Source organism: Salmo trutta, chromosome 14, assembly GCF_901001165.1.
Source record: "Salmo trutta chromosome 14, fSalTru1.1, whole genome shotgun sequence".
Lineage (NCBI taxonomy): Eukaryota > Metazoa > Chordata > Actinopteri > Salmoniformes > Salmonidae > Salmo > Salmo trutta.
Window position 1 is genome coordinate 61254756 of NC_042970.1, and position 20066 is coordinate 61274821.

General features: G+C 41.6%; 1 protein-coding gene across 1 annotated transcript in view; it reads left to right on the forward strand.

The window, feature by feature from the left end:
* Positions 1-1949, forward strand: part of LOC115208520 (egl nine homolog 1-like) — a 39283-nt gene extending 37334 nt beyond the window's left edge. Inside the window, exon 5 of the mRNA XM_029776645.1 lies at positions 101-1949. Coding sequence (XP_029632505.1) covers positions 101-156 — 56 coding nt within the window. The 3' untranslated portion in view covers positions 157-1949. The remainder of the gene's footprint in view (positions 1-100) is intronic.
* The last annotated feature ends 18117 nt before the right edge of the window (positions 1950-20066 follow it).

The following is a 20066-nucleotide window of genomic DNA, read 5'->3' on the forward strand; positions in this document are numbered from 1 at the left end:
AACTGGTTGAATAAAAATGAATAAAATAAGAATTTGTTCTTAACTGGTTGAATAAAATGTAACTCCCCCGCTCTCCCTCCTTCTCTATTCTGTCCTATAGGTGCAGGAGAAAAGGGAGTAAAGGTAGAATTGAACAAGCCGTCGAATCTGAGCTAATATGAGAGAAGCGGTTGGTCCTGAGGCGCCACTGCCATCACCTGCTGCTGCTGTGGACAGATTCGGAAAGAGGGATGGATGGAGGGAGGGAAGGAAGGAAGGAAGGAAGGAAGGAAATAAGAAGGATGGTGGGATGAAGAGGAGAGCGACGAAAGAAACCAACTCGGACTAGTCCGCTTTCTTTACACTTAATATCCAAAGTTGACACACACACAACACATACACACAACACACACACACACAGACCCTGAATGTGATGTCATTGCACTGCAAGGACTCATCATTATTTCCCAAGTTTCTGTTTTTGCTTGTTGCTTTGATTTTTTTACCTTTATTATGTGTAGAATGCCAGTGTAAAAATTAGCTTTGGAGAAAAAAAAATACGTACGGGGTGAGCCGAATGCAAAAGAAATTATATTCTTGTGAATTTTGGGGGTGATGTAAGAAGGGTACCCATATGTGCTTATCTGTCAGACGGGTTGTCATGGTGTCCATCTGGATGGATCTCTCACTGTTAAAAAAGGTACAGAAGACTGTGTATGATGTCCCTCGACAGGAGGTTGTGACACACTGTCCGTCTATTGCCTGATGCACACGATCAGGCCGACTCAAACCGTACTGTGCTGATTTGGATACTTTCTTTTCACATGATCCTTTGCAGCACGGTCCTAGTAAATGAGGATGATGCGTAACCACGCCAGAACAGTACAATACAGTACAGTATGGTTTGGCTAAGTAGAGTGAAAAGGCTATTAATAGCTTAAGCTGCACTGACTCGAATACGATAGAAGTTTTCACGTTTGTGCAAACGGGCTGTCGTGATTTTTCACATTGCAGGCGTATGTTGATTGCGGTGCTGTTCTGTGTCCTGGCATCCATTGTTTGGTAACTGGGTCCTGTTCATTATGCACCAAACAGAAGAAAATGGACTGAAACTGACGTGCTCGTTCTCCGTTGCAAAGCATTTTAAAACGTTTCCTTATTTGCCCTTATGAACACGGCCCTGTGTTCGTTACAGGAGCATCCTAACCTGCGATCAGAGATCTGTCTGTTGTTGCAGACGTAATATCACCGTTGTCTTAAAAACCAAAACTGACACCTACCTATTAGCCTTGCAGTGACCTTGCAGCTCTGAAGTTTAGTTTTGAATAAAAAGGCTGATTTTGTAAGTGCAGTTTGAGTCTGCGGCTGTATCGTCTCGTCATTACAGCGTGTGTGGGGTGTGTGTGTATCTGCACGTATGCATTTGTGCGATTCTTTCTCTGACCACTGAGCCGAGATTGAAAGTGAGTGAGAGAGACTGTAATAATACAGTCATGACTATTCTCTCCGGCTATACACCATCGCCATCATGTGGTCACAAAACCATAAATGATTCATTCCTGTTAAGGCACATCTGACCAATGAGTTTATCAACAGGAGAATTGGCAGACCTAACTGAATGCGGCCGGTATCCTAGCGGTTAAGAGCGTTGGGCAAGTATCTGAAACGTTGATTTGAATTTTTGTCTTTGTGCCCTTGAGCAAGGCAATAACCCCCAACAACAACTGCGCCGTTGACGTTGATCAAGGCAGCCCCCCGCTCCTCTCTGATTCAGATGGGTTGTGATGGACGCATTCAGCTGTGCAACTGATTAGGTTTTCCATTTCTCCATCCACCCTAAAACATACCACAGGACCTTTGCATGTGATTTTGTTTAAACTGTATTTATTTGCCCTTGATCTATTCATTTATCAATAAATCAGTTGACAAGTAAATAAGACAACATTTAGAGAATAAATGGTTTCTTGAGATAAACATGTATGTATTGTTTGCATCAAGTTTAAAATATATGTTCCGGTAAATAATGACAGACTTTTCAATTGGTTTCATTATAAAGGGCAAGCTCATCAAGCACAGCTGAAATATTAGATTTTTTTCACCCATGTCTGAATATATCTCTTCATTGCAGTCTCCTCAGGAACTTCTCTTCCCAGACCATGTCTCACATCACACCCACAGGAAAGCCAAGGATCTTTTTCTAGCCCCTACTCTTTTGGTTTTTACAAGTGTATGAAGGAATAAGATGGGTGCAAGGAATATGGAGGAAACTCCCCAAATAAACAAGAAATGACAGAGCTGTTAGAGGTTGAGTGAGTAAGAGAGTCTGGCTTGTTCTGCTCTAACCAGGAGTATGGTCCCTACTATCAGGAGCAGGGCAGGGGCCCACCTATTGCATTCAGAAAAAACACCAAAATCATTCATGATTTTGAGTTTACATCAAGGGCAACCAAGAAGACAAAGATCAGATGAACGGTACAGGCCAGGATGAGAAATGTTCCGCCAAAGACCGTCACCCTGTCTTTGGACAAATTCCACTTGAGGTATTCAGTGCACTTGGCCCTGACAATGGACCCCAACACCCACAGAGTTCCAATGATGCTGGAGATGGAGGTGTTGGCCAAAGCTACTACCCTACTGTAATGGGGAAACTGAATAATTGCCCGGTAGGACAAAGCAAAGTTCACTAAGGAGATCATCCACCCTGCCACTCCCTGGGTGTTGACCACAAACTCCATCCAGCTCCTGCTTCAGTGGGGCTTTAGGAGATATTGGAGGGGTAGACAGTTCTGTACAGCAAGGTCCCCCTGGTCAGGAGCAAGGATGAGGCCCCCCACCTGATGTAAAGCCCTCAGCTCACTCCTCTGGGCAATCAAATGAGTTGTGGAAGTTTCAGATGATGTTTCTGGCTATCCAGGAGAAAGGGATGAGGAAGAGAGTTCCAGTTAGAATCACTATGGCCTTGGACTTTTGACTCTTGATGTGGTTGGTGCACTTGACCCTGATGAGCAGCATCACCCCCAGAACCCCCGACATGATGGAGATGATGATCAGGGCTCTGGAGGCCTGCAGGTCCTGAGGTAAGGCCAGCATGGAGTCGTAGACCTTACACTGTATCTAGCCTGTGCTCTTGGTCACACATCTCATCCGCAGGCCCTCCTAGATGAAAAGGTTGTCTCCTATGGTTGTCTCTATCCAAGTGGGGAGTGTGCAGACCACAATGGTCATGTTAAATCCTATGACTCCCTCTCTTCTATACCTGCCCTTTCTGGAGGAAAGGTGATACAGAAAAAGTAATTCCAGAACAACAAATAGGTAAAAACTTCAGAGGATTTCCTAAAAGATGTACAACCAAGTTCTAGAATGGCATATTCTTCCACTTTGAGTTTCACAGACCTCCGTTGCTGAAGTTTTCTGTGCGATTAGAGTGCAGAGCCCAGAATCCCTGTCTGCTTTACTGTGGTGTCAAAAATGAGGCTATCATGGAAACACAAACTATTAATAAAGATGTGGTTATACATTTTCATTGTATTTATTATTGAGATATTTATTTATATTAGAAAGTAATTTGTCATTATGTGATACCAACAATTATAAGTGGACAGGCACAGCTATATCATTTTAGGTTCTTATTCCAAACACTGCTTGATGTGGCCTCCGCACAGGGAGCCATAACTTCCATCTGCTGTAGCACACAGAAACCAATTGTGCATATAAACACTAGATGACTGATGGGTGGCGCTGTTTTGAAGTCACTGCGTCACCATTTCTGTACCCCTCCACCAGTGTAAAAAAGGAAGTATTCTTTTTTTGTCAAGCATATTATATTACAGACACCTTAATGCATACTTTTAAATTGTATTATATGAACAAACAAAACAACACATTTGTTTTCCTTGAAGTACAATTCTTAGAGAGTATGAATGTTACTGTTCACTCTACAGCAAATAAATACTTAAATATATGTAATTTTGCCCTTTAAACATTCAATTGAAATAATGTAGCATTCCATTTATACCTATGGAGGACTGCTCTTTCCGAGAAGTACCAATATGGTGGACAGTGGCTTCAAAGTCTATCAATGGCCAATACATATCATTAGCAATCTAGTGTTTTAATACATCATTGATACAAACCACTACAGCAGGGTTCCCCAACGGGGGATCTTTTCTTGTTTTAATTTTATTGTTGGACATAAAAGACTGTAAAAACACCAGCTCCAAGTGATTTTAATTTTGGAAATCTGTTCCAAACTATTCCCACGCATTATAGACACATAATTGTATACAAATGTAAGCATGGTTTGAAATGATCTGTTTGTGATTCTTGTGGTCAAATTGCAGTCTACAAATGATTTGTAATTATGTTCTTGGTCCTGACCTAAAATAATACTCGGAGTACCAGAGATGGAGCCACCGGCTTGGAGAGTTTTCCTCAAACTTGGCTTCCCATTCACGCACAGCTGAGTCAGTCCTGTACTGGCATCCCACGTCCCACAGAGTTCCACTCGTTCATTTTGTCTGGCAATTCCCAGAAATAGATACCTTGGTCCCCAATGAACACCCTGTAATTTCCCCCATCTCCCCTGAATATGACAAAACCATCAGCATGAGAAGGCGTGGCCAACGAGAAAATGGTCTGCTCCTTCATCTGGTAGTCGGTGAAAAATCAAACGCAGACAGTCACAGCAAAAAAAGATTTTGTTCTTATCTTGACATAGGCGGTGTTTGACTCCACTGGGAAAATTATTTCCTTCTCTGACATGTCTGTTACAATTAGAATAATATTCGTTATTAGAGTTGCAAAGGGAGGAAATATTCCTGGTAACTTTCACAATTTTGTGTCTGAAAATTTCCGGAACTTTGGAAAATTACAGGGAATTTTGCAACCCTAGTAGTATAGTAAGTAAGTACTACTGAAACACATAGTTATTCAACAATTCATAATAGTATTTTGGGTCATCTCCAGGATTTCAGTCTTACCTTGTGGCACAGCATAGCAGCACGTGAAGATCATCAGAAGCCATGTCTGCAGTTACATTTTGTAGTTTCAGTTGGAGTAAGCACCAATGTTTTGGACACATCCTCAAAGAATGTTCCTATTTATAATTTTGAAAATGGACTGAAAATGGGAGGGACTACCTGTGTGCTCTTATGAATGCCAGCCAGACAATTTTATTTTTATTTTGTCTTTATTTAACTAGGCAAGTCAGTTAAGAACAAATTCTTATTTTCAATGGCGGCCTAGGAACAGTGGGTTAACTGGCTTGTTCAGGGGTAGAACGACAGATTTTTACCTTGTCAGCTCGGGGATTCGATCTGCCACCCCATACATTCCCCACTTCCTTGATATTGGTCTAGATTAGAAAATAGAGTCATCTGAGAATCAAAGTTCATATGATTGATCAACATTGCCAGTTTATCAAGATGTTGGATGTTCTGCCATCTGACTTTCTAGGGCAAACCAATTTCTAGGTCAACAGGTGTATTCATCTGCATTATCACACAGTTAGTAGGTAATGGTATTATTGGGAAAACATCATAGAAATTCTATAGAGAGTTTGAGCAAACTTTTAAAGTTCAAATGCAGCTGTTTTTATCTCAATATCAAATCATGTCTGGGTAATAAGTAAGTACCTTACTGTATTTGCTTTCAATTAAAATTGTCAAAAATAAACAAAAATAGCTTCTTAGCAAAGAGCAATTTCTCAAGCAAGAATTTTGCTGGGACTGTCTGGGAGTGGTCTGAGTGGGGAGGGGAAAACTAAAAACTAGCTGTTATTGGCAGAGAACTCAATTTCTTATTGGTCTATTAACTAATTTACCAACTGGTGATGTCACCAGGCAGGCCAAAACTCCACCCCACCAAAACATGCTGAAATTTCAAGCTGTCTTTTTAAACAGCTCTTACACTAAAAGGGCATTATCATCATTTTCACAATTTCACATTATTATTCCAACCTCATAATGTGGAAATATGTTTAAAACACAGGGAAAGCAGGTTTTTGACTGCACTGGTCCTTTAACAACTGGTGGACAGCTTCTGCCACAGATTTGAACTTTATTCCTTCTCTATGGTTTTCTCTCACACAGATGTGGTGCCACTTTCATAGACATAAAACAAAGTTTAAGTTTAATTGTACACTGTAACTGTTCAATTAAAATTACATTTTTAAAAGCTCATATTCTGTTCACACATATCAAAATAATGTTGTTGACTTGTACCTGAGACCAAAGCATAAATTGAAGAGATTTTTTTTTTTAAAACCACACCTCAAACTTGTACCTGAAACAGACGGTTTCAAAAAGACTTGCTATTTCTTGATATTGTGTGAGCTCATACTTTTGCCAAAACGTAACATTTTCCCATTGGCTGGACTAGAAAATCAGCTCTTTACTTTAAATTTATAATGACTGGTATACACTAACACAACACTTTTTGTGAATGGGGCAAGCAGTGGTGCGCAGCAATGCTAGCTAGCTTAAGACATTGTCAAGCGGACTGTCACTTCTGTTTGCAAGGTAGAGAGCCCTGCAGTGCCGGCCAAGCCAATAAGCGGCATAAGCTAAATTTCTTAGTGCATCGGCAGTTTTCCACTTCTTATGTCAGTCACTGATAGTTACTGAATTAGCCCATGTCAGCTAACATTCTTTAGATTGCTAGGTAGTTTGTCTAGCCAGCTATCTAAACCTTGTATTAATCATGTCCGAATTACCCAGGGGCCCTGACCTCCAGGGAGCCCCCATTGATTTTTTTTGTCAGTCTCACTCAGACATTATATGAACATGGCATTAGTCTTAGCAAAATGTAGAATTGCATGAAATTAGCTTTAAAACTGCAAAAAAAATGTAACTGCACTGTTGGTTAAGGGCTTGTAAGTAAGCATTTAACGGTAAGGTCTACACATGATTTGATTTTCCCTCCAACTAATTGCAAAATGCATAGAATTGCAGGAAATTAGCTTTAAAACTGCAAAATTGTCTCTCCGTCCCATGGCAAAATAAGTAGAACTGCATGAAATGAGGTTTAAAATGGCAAAATGTTCTCTCTGCCCCATGGCAAAATTAGGAGAATTGAATGAAATTTGTAACTGTCCAATGAAAATCTCATTTAAAAAGTTAATATTCTGTTCATTCACAACCAAATAATGTTGTTGACTTGTCCTTTACTTCTACTTGTGACAAAAGCATTAATAATTTTTTTTATAAAACACCTCAAACTTGTATCTGAAACAGACAGTTAATAAAATGCTTGGTATTGCCTGATATTATGTGACCTCTGTTTACGTGTCATGAATATTTATGTTTCTTTGTTAAAACCTTTAAGGCCATAGTCTCACCAGTCAGGTACCTATACAGTTCACACCTGACTGAGGTTTTTGCTGTAACCACTAAATTGACCACTTTGACACTAAAACCAGGGGACCTTACAAGCTTTACTCTGGAAGTAAATAACTGTTTTTCAAGATGCAGAAAAGGTTTGTTATCTGAAAGCCATTTAGTGATATTGGATAACTCTGCACTAAAGATCTCTTCTACTGAGGCTTTGTTCTTATTGGACACCAGTAGAGCAGAGTCATCCACATTCAGAAGCAAATGATGAGCGTTTTCTGATTTCATATCGTTAAGGTATAGTAGGACGAGAAGTGGGCCAAGGATGCTCCCCTTCGGGACCCCACACCTAATCTCCTTCGCACTAGAATGTTTTCCAGTAACATCCACCATTTGGTCTCTACCTGTTCAATAGGATTTAACCCAGTCAATGGACCTGCATTACCATTCCACAAAATTCCCCGGTCAACTTCTTTCCCTGGTCAACCCATGCAACAATCTAAGTAACATAATACAAAAATCCCCTTCAAAATGCGTCAATTTAAGCTAGAGATATCGTCTCAATCCATCGAATCTGCCTATTTCGGCCTTCCACATCTGCGGTGGAATCAAATCAAATTTTATTTGTCACTTTCAGAGTGTGCGCAACTGGTCGAAGGAAGTCCGGTGCAGGAGAGCAGAGATGAGTGAACAGGCACACTTTATTCAGGTAGAGGAAAACAGCCGGACGCAACTGCGTCACAACACTCCGGCCCAAGGAAAAAAGCGATAGCGCACAAATCACACAAATAGGTACAAAATAACAAAACCACGGGTTACAACAATACCCGGCGCAAAACCAGCCTGTAGCGTCACACACGTAACGAACAAACAATACCACACACAGACATGGGGGGAATAGAGGATAATATACACGTAGAGTAATGAGGGGATGTAAACCAGGTGTGCGGGAAAACAAGACAAAACAAATGTAAAATGAAAGGTGGAGCGGCGATGGCTAGAAGACCGGTGACGTCAACCGCCAAATGCCGCCCGAACAAGGAGAGGGACCGACTTCGGCGGGACTCATGACAGTCACATGCGCCGAATACAACAGGTGTAGACCTTACCGTGAAATGCTTACTTAAAAGCCCTTAACCAACAATGCAGTTTTAAGAAAAATAATAGTTAAGAAAAATAATATTTACTAAATGAACTGTAATGGGAATTTTTATGTTTGTGCTTTTCTTATAACTCATTTCTGTGTTCCATTCATGTGCTGTTCTATAAAACAATTTCTGTGTTCATGCAAGTGGCTGACTGTACAAATCCTCACTATCAGTAGCTGCAATTTGGCAGTACGCCCAGACCTTGTTTTGAGCACAAACTGAAGATATCTCAGTTTCCAGTGGTGGAAAAAGTACTCAACTATCATACTTGAGTAAAAGTAAAGATATCTTAATAATAGAAAAGGACTCAAGTAAAAGTAAAAGTCACCCAGTAAAATTCTACTTGAGTAAAAGTATAAAAGTATTTAGTTTAAAATATACTTAAGTATCAAAAGTAAACGTATAAATCATTTCAAATTCCTTATATTAAGCAAAGCAGATGGCACCATTTTCTTTTCTTTTTTTACAGAAAGCCACGGGCACACTCCAACATTCAGATATCATTTACAAATGAAGCATGTGTGTTTTGTGAGTCCGCCAGATCAGAGTCAGTAGGGATGACCAGGGATGTTCAGTTGATAAGTGCATGAATTTGTCTATTTTCCTGTTCTGCTAAGCATTCAAAATGTAACGAGTACTTTTGGGTGTCAAGGAAATGTATGGAGTAAAAAGTACAATAATTTCTTAAGGAATGTATTGAATTAAAAGTAAAAGTCGTCAAAAATATAAACAGTAAAGTAAAGTACAAACTACTTAAGTAGTACTTTAAAGTATTTTTACTTAAGTACTTTACACCACTGTCAGTTTCAAGGTCTCAGCTTAGAGAGAAGAAGCCTTATGAGGTGTTGTTCTGCTAAATCATGCATATATAACTTCTCTGTGTGTAGCCGTATATAAGACAACTGCTGAGACTCCACAAGGGAGCTCCTGATTGACATGTGTACTATGGTGCATTGAGTTGATTGGAACCTCTCCAGCGTGTTGACAATAAACAATGATTTATTGACTTCGAGTGTCCCTGTGATGTACTGGGTCGTACGCACTACCCTCAGTAGCGCCTTGCGGTCGGAGGCCCGAGCAGTTCCATACCAGGCGGTGATGCAACCAGTCAGGATGCTCTCGATGGTGCAGCTGTATAACATTTTGAGGTTCTGAGGACCCATGCCAAATCTTTTCAGTCTCCTGAAAGGGAATAGGCATTGTCGTGCCCTCTTCATGACTGTCTTGGTGTGTTTGTACCATGATAGTTTGTTGGTGATGTGGACACCATGGAACTTGAAGCTCTCAAGCTGCTCCACTACAGCCCCGTCGATAAGAATGGGGGCGTGCTCGGCCCTCCTTTTCCTGTAGCCGACGGTCACATCGCCAGGTCTCTGACCTCCTCCCTATAGAGGGCTAACAGTTGCGTCATAAATCACCTCGCAACCGCACCAAGCTCCATGTAGAAGATCAAAGACCAAACTCAGTCTGTTGAAAGTCCTCAAATCGTCCACATGGCTGGCTGCGTTTTGCTACCACTGGAAACTTCAGGAGATTGCCCATTATTTAATTTCTCTAAGGACCCAGAAAACAGAGGCAGTGGGAGAACCTATTCAAGTAAGTAAATATATGTTGAAAGTGATCAAAACTATGTATTATAGCTAGCTTGCTACACAAATGAGCTGTTAATGTTTATGTTTGCTATTTAGCTAACTTTACATACTGTATAGCTAGCTAGCTACGTTAATTAAATATCACCAGCTTAGTAACTTCATATTTGTAACGTCTGCTTCCAACTCACACCCTCAAACATGTAGATCGCAGCTCATGAACGCAGCTCACTTTCCAGACCACTTTCCAGCTCACACTTTCAAACACATTGATCCCCTGAACGCAGCTCACTCTCCAGATCCCAATCATCTGAATTCTAATCACCTGTTCACACACCTGTATGTCATTATCACACACTATTTAGTTCACTGTGAGGTATTGTTTGTTTTGTGACACACGTCATTCAGAGATCTGTTTTTCCCGTGATTTACTCCTCCTATGTATGATAGTTTTTGCCTGCCTCATTAACAATGCCTTTTGCCTATTCCCTGCCTGTATTTTAGCCTATCGAATTTCCTGTTATCTACCCATTGCCTGATCTCCCGGACTATGTTACTAGCCTTCTCCCTGCCTGTACTGTTGCCCTTTTGGACCCCCTGTGTATGACCTTCTGCCTGCCCCTGACCCAGCTACCTGCCTCCTCCTGTGGTCCTTTGCAATAAACACCTGCTGTGCCCTGCGCTTGAAACCAGCTCTCTGTCTCCCCTCGTGTTCATTACAATATTAGCTAGTTAGCTATCTACATGTATTTCTCATTGTAACTCCAAATGTATTTGTAGGTAGCTAGCTAACAGCCATGGAAGAGGGTGAAAGGGTTAGCTAACACTTCCAGCTGTCAGAGAAGGTGAAGTAGGCTACTCTGGATAGGGCAGGTAACTTTGTGGGAGGTCATTATGAAACTATTCTCCAGTTCCAGTTGTAAGGTCACGTAAATTCAAATCTGGTATTAGAACAAATTATTTGGCAAAGAGTAACTCAAATTTTCTTTGTTCTTTAATTATTGCAAACACGTGTATGGTAAATAAGTTGTTCGTATATATATACGGTCTCGCTGTGACACCACACAGGGCAGACAGAGAAGAGAACGTCACATCCTATTGTTCTCTCTTATATACTATGACAGAGATAGTTCCCGCTCAATGCTGGCCTGTCAGAGGGAGGAGGAGCGTGGTTTAAACTTGCTCCTCCTATCGTCGGCGTGCAGGCTGGTCCCAGCCTCGTGACGCACTTCCTGTCGCCGGTTGTAGTTCTTGTCTTCAGCAGTTGACTTATCCGTAGTTTATATACTTAATAATGTAGCATAGCTTCCCCGGTATATTATATAGGTTATGCAAACAAATATCCAGTTTAACCCTAACACAGTCCCAAGCTAGAAAAACAGAGGACAGAGAACTATAGCAACATAATATTCAGGGGTACAAATTGAACACGCTAACCACTGCTTTTAATCAAATCAAATCAAATCAAATTTATTTATATAGCCCTTCGTACATCAGCTGAAATCTCAAAGTGCTGTACAGAAACCCAGCCTAAAACCCCAAACAGCAAGCAATGCATGTGAAAGAAGCACGGTGGCTGGGAAAAACTCCCTAGGAAAAACTCCTGAGAAAGGCCAAAAACCTAGGAAGAAACCTAGAGAGGAACCAGGCTATGAGGGGTGGCCAGTCCTCTTCTGGCTGTGCCGGGTGGATATTATAACAGAACATGGTCAAGATGTTAAAATGTTCGTAAATGACCAGCATGGTCAAATAATAATAATCATAGTAATTGTCGAGGGTGCAACAAGCACGTCCGGTGAACAGGTCAGGGTTCCGTAGCCGCAGGCAGAACAGTTGAAACTGGAGCAGCAGCATGGCCAGGTGGACTGGGGACAGCAAGGAGTCATCATGCCAGGTAGTCCTAGGGCTCAGGTCCTCCGAGAGAAAGAAAGAAAGAAAGAAAGAGAGAATTAGAGAGAGCATATTTACATTCACACAGGACACCGGATAAGACAAGAGAATACTCCAGATGTAACAGACTGACCCTAGCCCCCCGACACATAAACTACTGCAGCATAAATACTGGAGGCTGAGACAGGAGGGATCAAAAGACACTGTGGCCCCATCCGATGATACCCCCGGACAGGGCCAAACAGGCAGGATATAACCCCACCCACTTTGCCAAAGCACAGCCCCCACACCACTAGAGGGATATCTACAACCACCAACTTACCGTCCAAAGACAAGGCCGAGTATAGCCCACAAAGATGTCCGCCATGGCACAACCCAAGGGGGGGGCGCCAACCCAGGGCAAGGTGACCGGAAACATGACCGAATACAAACAGTGTAGCTATTCCATCCACAAGGCAATCAAACAAGCTAAGCGTCAGTACAGAAACAAAGTGGAGTCGCAATTCAACGGCTCAGACACAAGAGGTATGTGGCAGGGACTACAGTCAATCACGGACTACAAAAGAAAAACCAGCCCCGTCGCGGATCATGATGCCTTGCTCCCAGACAGACTAAACAACTTTTTTGCTCGCTTTGAGGACAATACAGTGCCACTGAGTAAAACATTTAAACGTGTTAACCCTCGCAAGGCTGCAGGCTCAGACGGCATCCACGGCCGCGTCCTCAGAGCATGCGCAGACCAGCTGGCTGGTGTGTTTACAGACATATTCAATCAATCCTTATCCCAGTCTGCTGTCCCCACATGCTTCAAGAGGGCCACCATTGTTCCTGTTCCCAAGAAAGCTAAGGTAACTGAGCTAAATGACTACCGCCCTTTAGCACTTACTTCCGTCATCATGAAGTGCTTTGAGAGACTAGTCAAGGACCATATCACCTCCACCCTACCTGACACCCTAGACCCACTCAAATTTGCTTACCGCCCCAATATGACACAATCGCCATCACACTGCACACCGCCCTAACCCATCTGGACAAGAGGAATACCTATGTAAGAATACTGTTCATCGATTACAGCTCAGCATTTAACACCATAGTACCCTCCAAACTCGTCAATAAGCTCGAGACCCTGCGTCTCGACCCCGCCCTGCGCAACTGGGTCCTGGAATCCTGACGGGCCGCCCCCAGGTGGTGAGTGTAGGTAACAACATCTTCACCCCGCTGATCCTCAACACTGGGTCCCCACAAGGGTGCGTTCTCAGCCCTCTCCTGTACTCCCTGTTCACCAACGACTGCGTGGCCATGCACGCCTCCAACTCAATCATCAAGTTTGCAGACGACCCTATAGTGGTAGGCTTGATTACCAACAACGACGAGACGGCGTACAGGGAGGAGGTGAGGGCCCTCGGAGTGTGGTGTCAGGAAAATAACCTCACACTCAATGTCAACAAAACAAAGGAGATGATCGTGGACTTCAGGAAACAGCAGAGGGAGCAGCCCCCATCTATATTGACGGGACAGTAGTGGAGAGGGTGGAGAGTTTTAAGTTCCTCGGCGTACACATCACGGACAAACTGAAATGGTCCACCCACATAGACAGCGTGGTGAAGAAGGCACAGCAGCGCCTCTTCAACCTCAGGAGGCTGAAGAAATTCAGCTTGTCACCAAAAACACTCCCAAACATTTACAGATGCACAATCGAGAGCATCCTGTCGGGCTGTATCACCGCCTGGTACGGCAACTGCTCCGCTCACAACCTTAAGGCTCTCCAGAGGGTAGTGAGGTCTGCACAACGCATCACCGGGTGCAAACTACCTGCCCTCCAGGACACCTACACCACCCGATGTCACAGGAAGGCCAAAAAGATCATCAAGGACAACAACCACCCGAGCCACTGCCTGTTCACCCCGAAGGCGAGGTCAGTACAGGTGCATCAAAGCGGGGACCGAGAGACTGAAAAACAACTTCTATCTCAAGGCCATCAGACTGTTAAACAGCCATCACTAACATTGAGTGGCTGCTGCCAACACACTGTCTCAACATCAGCCACTTTAATAATGGAAAAATTGATGTAATCAATTTATCACTAGCCACTTTATATATATAATGTTTACTTACCCTACATTACTCATCTCATATGTATATACTGTACTCTATACCATCTACTGCATCTTGCCTATACCGTTCGGCCATTACTCATTCATATATTTTTATGTACATATTCGTATTCATTCCTTTACACTTGTGTGTATAAGGTAGTTGTTGTGAAACTGTTAGGTTATATTACTTGTTAGATATTACTGCATGGTCGGAACTAGAAGCACAAGCATTTCGCTACACTTGCATTAACACCTGCTAACCATGTGTATGTGACAAATAAATTTGATTTGATTTGATGTCCTAACTTGAGTATAATGCAGCCTGTTTCTTTGAGATGTTTTCTGTCCTCAGATATAGAGAGCAGTCAAACCCTGTCTGCAGATGAAGAGATCCCAATTAATGTCCCACGAGAATAAGGGTACATCCTTGTAAACCTTGAATAGTCCTTGAATAGTTCCCAAGATGAAAACGATTTGTTCCACAATGGCTATAAAACATTTAATACTTCAACTTAACTGTGGAGGCTCACAACTTAACTGTGGGCACACAGCCAAAAGTGTAAACATATGTTAGCAAATTTTGTGAACAAAAAGTTTAAAAGTCACACAATGTATAAACCCATTACAACTGGAGCAGGCCAACCCTGCTGGGTGTGCAGGCATATGTTCCAGCCCAGCACTAACACACCTGATTCAATGTATCAAACCTAATTAGTTAATAATCAAGTGTGCTATTGCTGCTGGGCTGGAACAGATGTCTGCTCACTCTGGTATTTACATTTTTTGTTTACCTGAAGTTATGTTTTAGTAATAATAGCCTACTTGTTACTAAAAAGTCTAACCTTTACATTTGAGTTAGCTTACTTGTACACTATGAAAATGTTGATTCTTTGAAATTAAGCGTTTAAACTTGTTTTAATTAACAATTTTCAAGATGAACTAGTGTTGATGTTGATTAATCACAGATCACAATCCTGCAATAAGGGAATCTGGGGAAGGGAATCTGTCTCTCATTTGTCTGTGTTTCTGTGTTATATTCTCAAATTAACATGACCTTTTTGTTCAGTCATAAGCTCTCCAATTAGTTTTATTTGATTGTAAAAAAAAAAGAGGATATCAGCCATGTGAACCCATTTTGCAGCTGATATTGGCATGCAACGCCAATGCAGCCATAGGCCTACCGCAGTAGTTCCCAACTCCAGTCCTTGAGTACCCCCAACAGCACACTTTTGTTGGGGGTACAAACATACTTGATTCAACGAATTGAGGGCCTGATGATTAGTTGACAAGTTGAATCAGGTGTGTTTGTCTGCGCATAAGATGAAACGGTATTGTTGGGGGGGTACTCGACGACCGAAGTTGGGAACCACTAGCCTACAGTATGATGGTATTAGAGACAATTTATGCTTGATCCAAAAATGTGGTCGGAGGCGCTGTATAGATGGTGGTACACAATTTCGGAGCCTCCAGAGGCATGCAGAGTCCAAATTGAGGTCCGTACCGCTTTGCCGTGCGCCTCTCAAATTTTGTAACAATGTGGAGGGCTTTGTATTGACATGATTGGTTGGCGGTAGGTGGGGTCGGGAGGTCCTGTATAAACACAAACTCACTTTTGTAAAATACAGGGCCAGTGGTATAGTGGAGGGTTTACCCCGGAATAAACCATATACCACCTTTTTTTTCAGCGGGTATTGTGTATACTCACTTCTTAATCCCTACTGATGAATATACACAGTTGAAGTCGGAAGTTTACATACACCTTAGACAAATACATTTAAACTCAGTTTTTCACAATTCCTGACATTTTACCTGTTGTGGAAAGACGTTCAGTGAACAGCCAGTGAAATAGCAGGGTACCAAATTCAAAACAACAAAAATCTCATAATTCAAATTTCTCAAACATACAAGTATTATACACCATTTTAAAGATAAACTTCTCGTTAATCCAACCACAGTGTGCAATTCCAAAAAGGCTTTACGGCGAAAGCATACCATTAGATTATGTTAGGACAGCGCCTAGACAAGAAAAACCACACAGCCGTTTTCCAAGCAAGGAGAGGCGTCACAAAAAACAGAAATACAGCTAAAATTAATCACTAACCTTTGACGATCTTCTTCAGATGACACTCCCAGGACTCAATGTTACACAATACATGTATGTTTTGTTCGATAAAGTTCATATTTATATCCAAAAACCCCATTTTACATTGGCGCGTAATGTTCAGAAATGTTTTGCCTCCAAAACCTTCGGTGAATGAGCACATCAATTTACAGAAATACACATCATAAACTTTGATTAAAGATACAAGTGTTTTACATAGGATTAATGAAACTTCTCCTTAATGCAACCGCTTTGTCAGATTTTAAAACAGCTTTATGGCGAAAGCACATTGTTCAATATTCTGAGTACAGCGCTCAGCCATCAAAGCAAGCTATACAGTTACCCGCCAAGTTGTGGAGTCAACAAAAGTCAGAAACAGCGTTATAAATCTTCACTTACCTTTGCTGATCTTCGGTGGAATGAACTCGAAAGACTCCGAGTTCCACAAGAAATGTTTGTTTTGTTCGATAAAGTCCATATTTATGTCCAAATACCTCCGTTTTGTTTGCATGTTTACTTCTAGCAAAGGCTAGACGAAAAGTCAAAAAAGTTCCATTACAGTTCGTAGAAACATGTCAAACGATGTCCATAATCAATATTTAGGATATTTTTGTCATAAATCTTCAATAATATTCCAACTGCACAATAGCGTATTGAATACAGAAGAAAATGAAAGAATAGTGCGCTTCATGTGACCGCGCAAAAGTGCACTAATGTCTTTCAGGAAGCCTGTTGTTTTGAGAGCTCTTATTCGATTCCCTGTCAAATTACAAGCCTGAAACAATTTCTAAAGACTGTTGACATCTGCTGGAAGCATTAGGAAGTGCAATTTGACCCCACAGGCACAGCATATTAGAAAGGCAATCACTTAAAAACTACAAACCTCAAAATCTCCCACTTCCTGGTTGGATTTTCATCGGGTTTTTGCCTGCCATATGAGTTCTGTTATACTCACAGACATTATTTTAACAGTTCTGGAAACTTTAGAGTGTTTTCTATCCAAATCTACACATTATATGCATAGATTTGGATAGAAACAGGCAGTTTACTTTGGGCACCTCATTCATCCAAATTTCCAAATACTGCCCCCTACCTGAAGAAGTTAATCCAAGTAAAACTTCCCTGTCTTAGGTCAGTTAGGATAACCACTTTATTTTAAGAATGTGAAATGTCAGAATAATAGAAGAGAGAATGATTTATTTCAGCTTTTATTTCCTTCATCACATTCCCAGTGGGTCAGAAGTTTCCATACACTCAATTAGTATTTGGTAGAGTTGCCTTTAAAATGTTTAACTTGGGTCAAATGTTCCAGGTAGCCTTCCACAAGCTTCCCACAATAAATTGGGTGAATTTTGGCCCATTCCTCCTGACAGAGCTGGTGTAACTGAGTCAGGTTTGTAGGCCTCCTTGCTTGCACACGCTTTTTCAGTTCTGCCTACACATTTCCTATATGGGATTGAGGTCAGGGCTTTGTGATGGCCACTCCGATACCTTGACTTTGTTGTCCTTAAGCCATTTTGCCACAACTTTGATAGTATGCTTGGGGTCATTGTCCATTTGGAAGACCCATTTGCGTTATTGACTGTACGCTTGTTTATTCCATGTGTAACTCTGTGTTGTTGTTTGTGTCGCACTGCTATGCTTTATCTTGGCCAGGTCACAGTTGTAAATGAGAACTTGTTCTCAACTAGCCTACCTGGTTAAATAAAGGTGAAATAAAATAAAAATAAAATTTGCGACCAAGATTTAACTTCCTGACTGATGTCTTGAGATGTTTCTTCAATATATCCACATAATTTTCCTTTCCCCATGATGCCATCTATTTTGTGAAGTGCACCAGTCCCTCCTGCAGTAAAGCACCAACACAACATGATGCTGCCACCCCTATGCTTCACGTTTGGGATGGTGTTCTTTGGCTTGCAAGCCTCCTCCTTTCTCCTCCAAACATAATGATGGTCATTATGGCCAAACTGTTCTATTTTTGTTTCATCAGACCAGAAGACATTTCTCCAAAAAGTAATATATTTGTCTCCGTGTGCAGTTGCAAACCGTAGTCAGGCTTTTTAATGGCTGTTTTGGAGCAGTGGCTTCTTCCTTGCTGAGCGGCCTTTCAGGTTATGTCGATATAAGACTCATTTTACTGTGGATATAGATACTTTTGTACCTGTTTCCTCCAGCATCTTCACCAGCTGATGTTCTGGGATTGATTTGCACTTCTCGCACCAAAGTACTTTAATCTCTAGGAGACAGAACACGTCTCCTTCCTGAGCGGTATGACGGCTGCGTGGTCCCATGGTGTTTATACTTGCACACTATTGTTTGTACAGATGAACGTGGTACCTTCAGGCGTTTGGAAATTGCTCCCAAGGATGAACCAGACTTGTGGAGGTGTGCAGTTTTTTTTCTGGTACACCTCCAATTGACTCAAATGATGTCAATTAGCCTATCAGAAGCTTCTAAAGCCATAACATAATTTTCTGGAATTTTCCCAGCTGTTTAAAGGCACAGTCAGCTTAGTGTATGTAAACTTCTGACCCACTGGAATTGTGATACAGTGAATTATAAGTGAAATAATCTGTCTGTAAACAACTGTTGGAAAAATTACTTGTGTCATGCACAAAGTAGATGTCCTAACCAACTTGCCAAAACTATAGTTTGTTAACAAGAAATGTGTGGAGTGGTTGAAAACCTAAGTGTATGTAAACGTCCAACTTCAACTGTATTTATACAGTGTTGTAACGATGTGCAAATGGTTAAAGTACAAAAGGGAACATAAATGAACATAAATATGGGTTGAATTTACAATAGTGTTTGTTCTTCACTGGTTGCCCTTTTCTTGTGGCAACAGGTCACAAATCTTGCTGCTGTGATGGCACACTGTGGTATTTCAACCAGTAGATATGGGAGTTTATCAAAATCGGGTTTGTTTTCAAATTCTCTGTGTAATCTGTGGGAAATATGTTTGTCTAATATGGTATTACATTTGGCAGGAGGTTAGGAAGTGCAGCTCAGTTTCCACCTCAATCCGGGGGCAGTGTGCACATCTCCTTCCACCTCTCATCCGTGACCGTAAATCGTTAAGTGGTCGCCATATGAGGTAGAGTATCAATTCGTTAACACACTGTAGGTGAACGGAGGAGTTTGCTCCTCTCCTTGATTGCTTCCTCCGGTGGATGATACTCAGGTATATCTTATCGCAGAAGAGTTTAGAAATCTGCCACACCCAATTTGAATGAGCTGTTGTTTGCTACTTTTAACCTTAACCATAAAATGTCTAGCACAACTAACTACATTTAGTTCGACCTCTTTACATATGTATTGCGGAATTCCTCCTCTGTAAACATAATTTGCCTGCTAGTGGAGCAGGAGAGTCTCATTTCCTACAAGTGCATGTTTCCATGTTACCTCTCCTCGCCTCCTCTCCTCGATGACCTTTGACCTTTCTCAGAAAGTGGTGAGGAGAAGACGGAGGAGAGGAATTTAGCAAATTCAATTGAGATTCTCCCTAGGCCTTTTTCTCAAATGGATATCATTGACTGCTCACGTCCTCTCCTCACCTCCTTTTTAAATTGTGCTAATGCATTGTCTAGATTTCGGTATACTAATACTGGGCATGCATTTGTTTGTTGCAGCAGCCACCTTTGCTACAATGTAGTCTTAGACGCTCATTGTGTGTAATCCGCCGCCCAGCATTAAAACAGTTTAATTAAAAAAAGCTTGTTTATCAATGAAAGTCGCATGATTCAGAATCTAACTTTAAAGACTAAAAGGAAAGAATAACAAGGCAACAGTAAACATGTCGTCAATGGCAAGATGCATCATTCACCCAGGTATAGTCAAAATCGGCCCAGTGATGTCTGAGAGATCGCGTGTGACTAACTAACGTGTGCACTGTACGTACTGACGTACGAACGGACGGAGATTGGGACAATGAG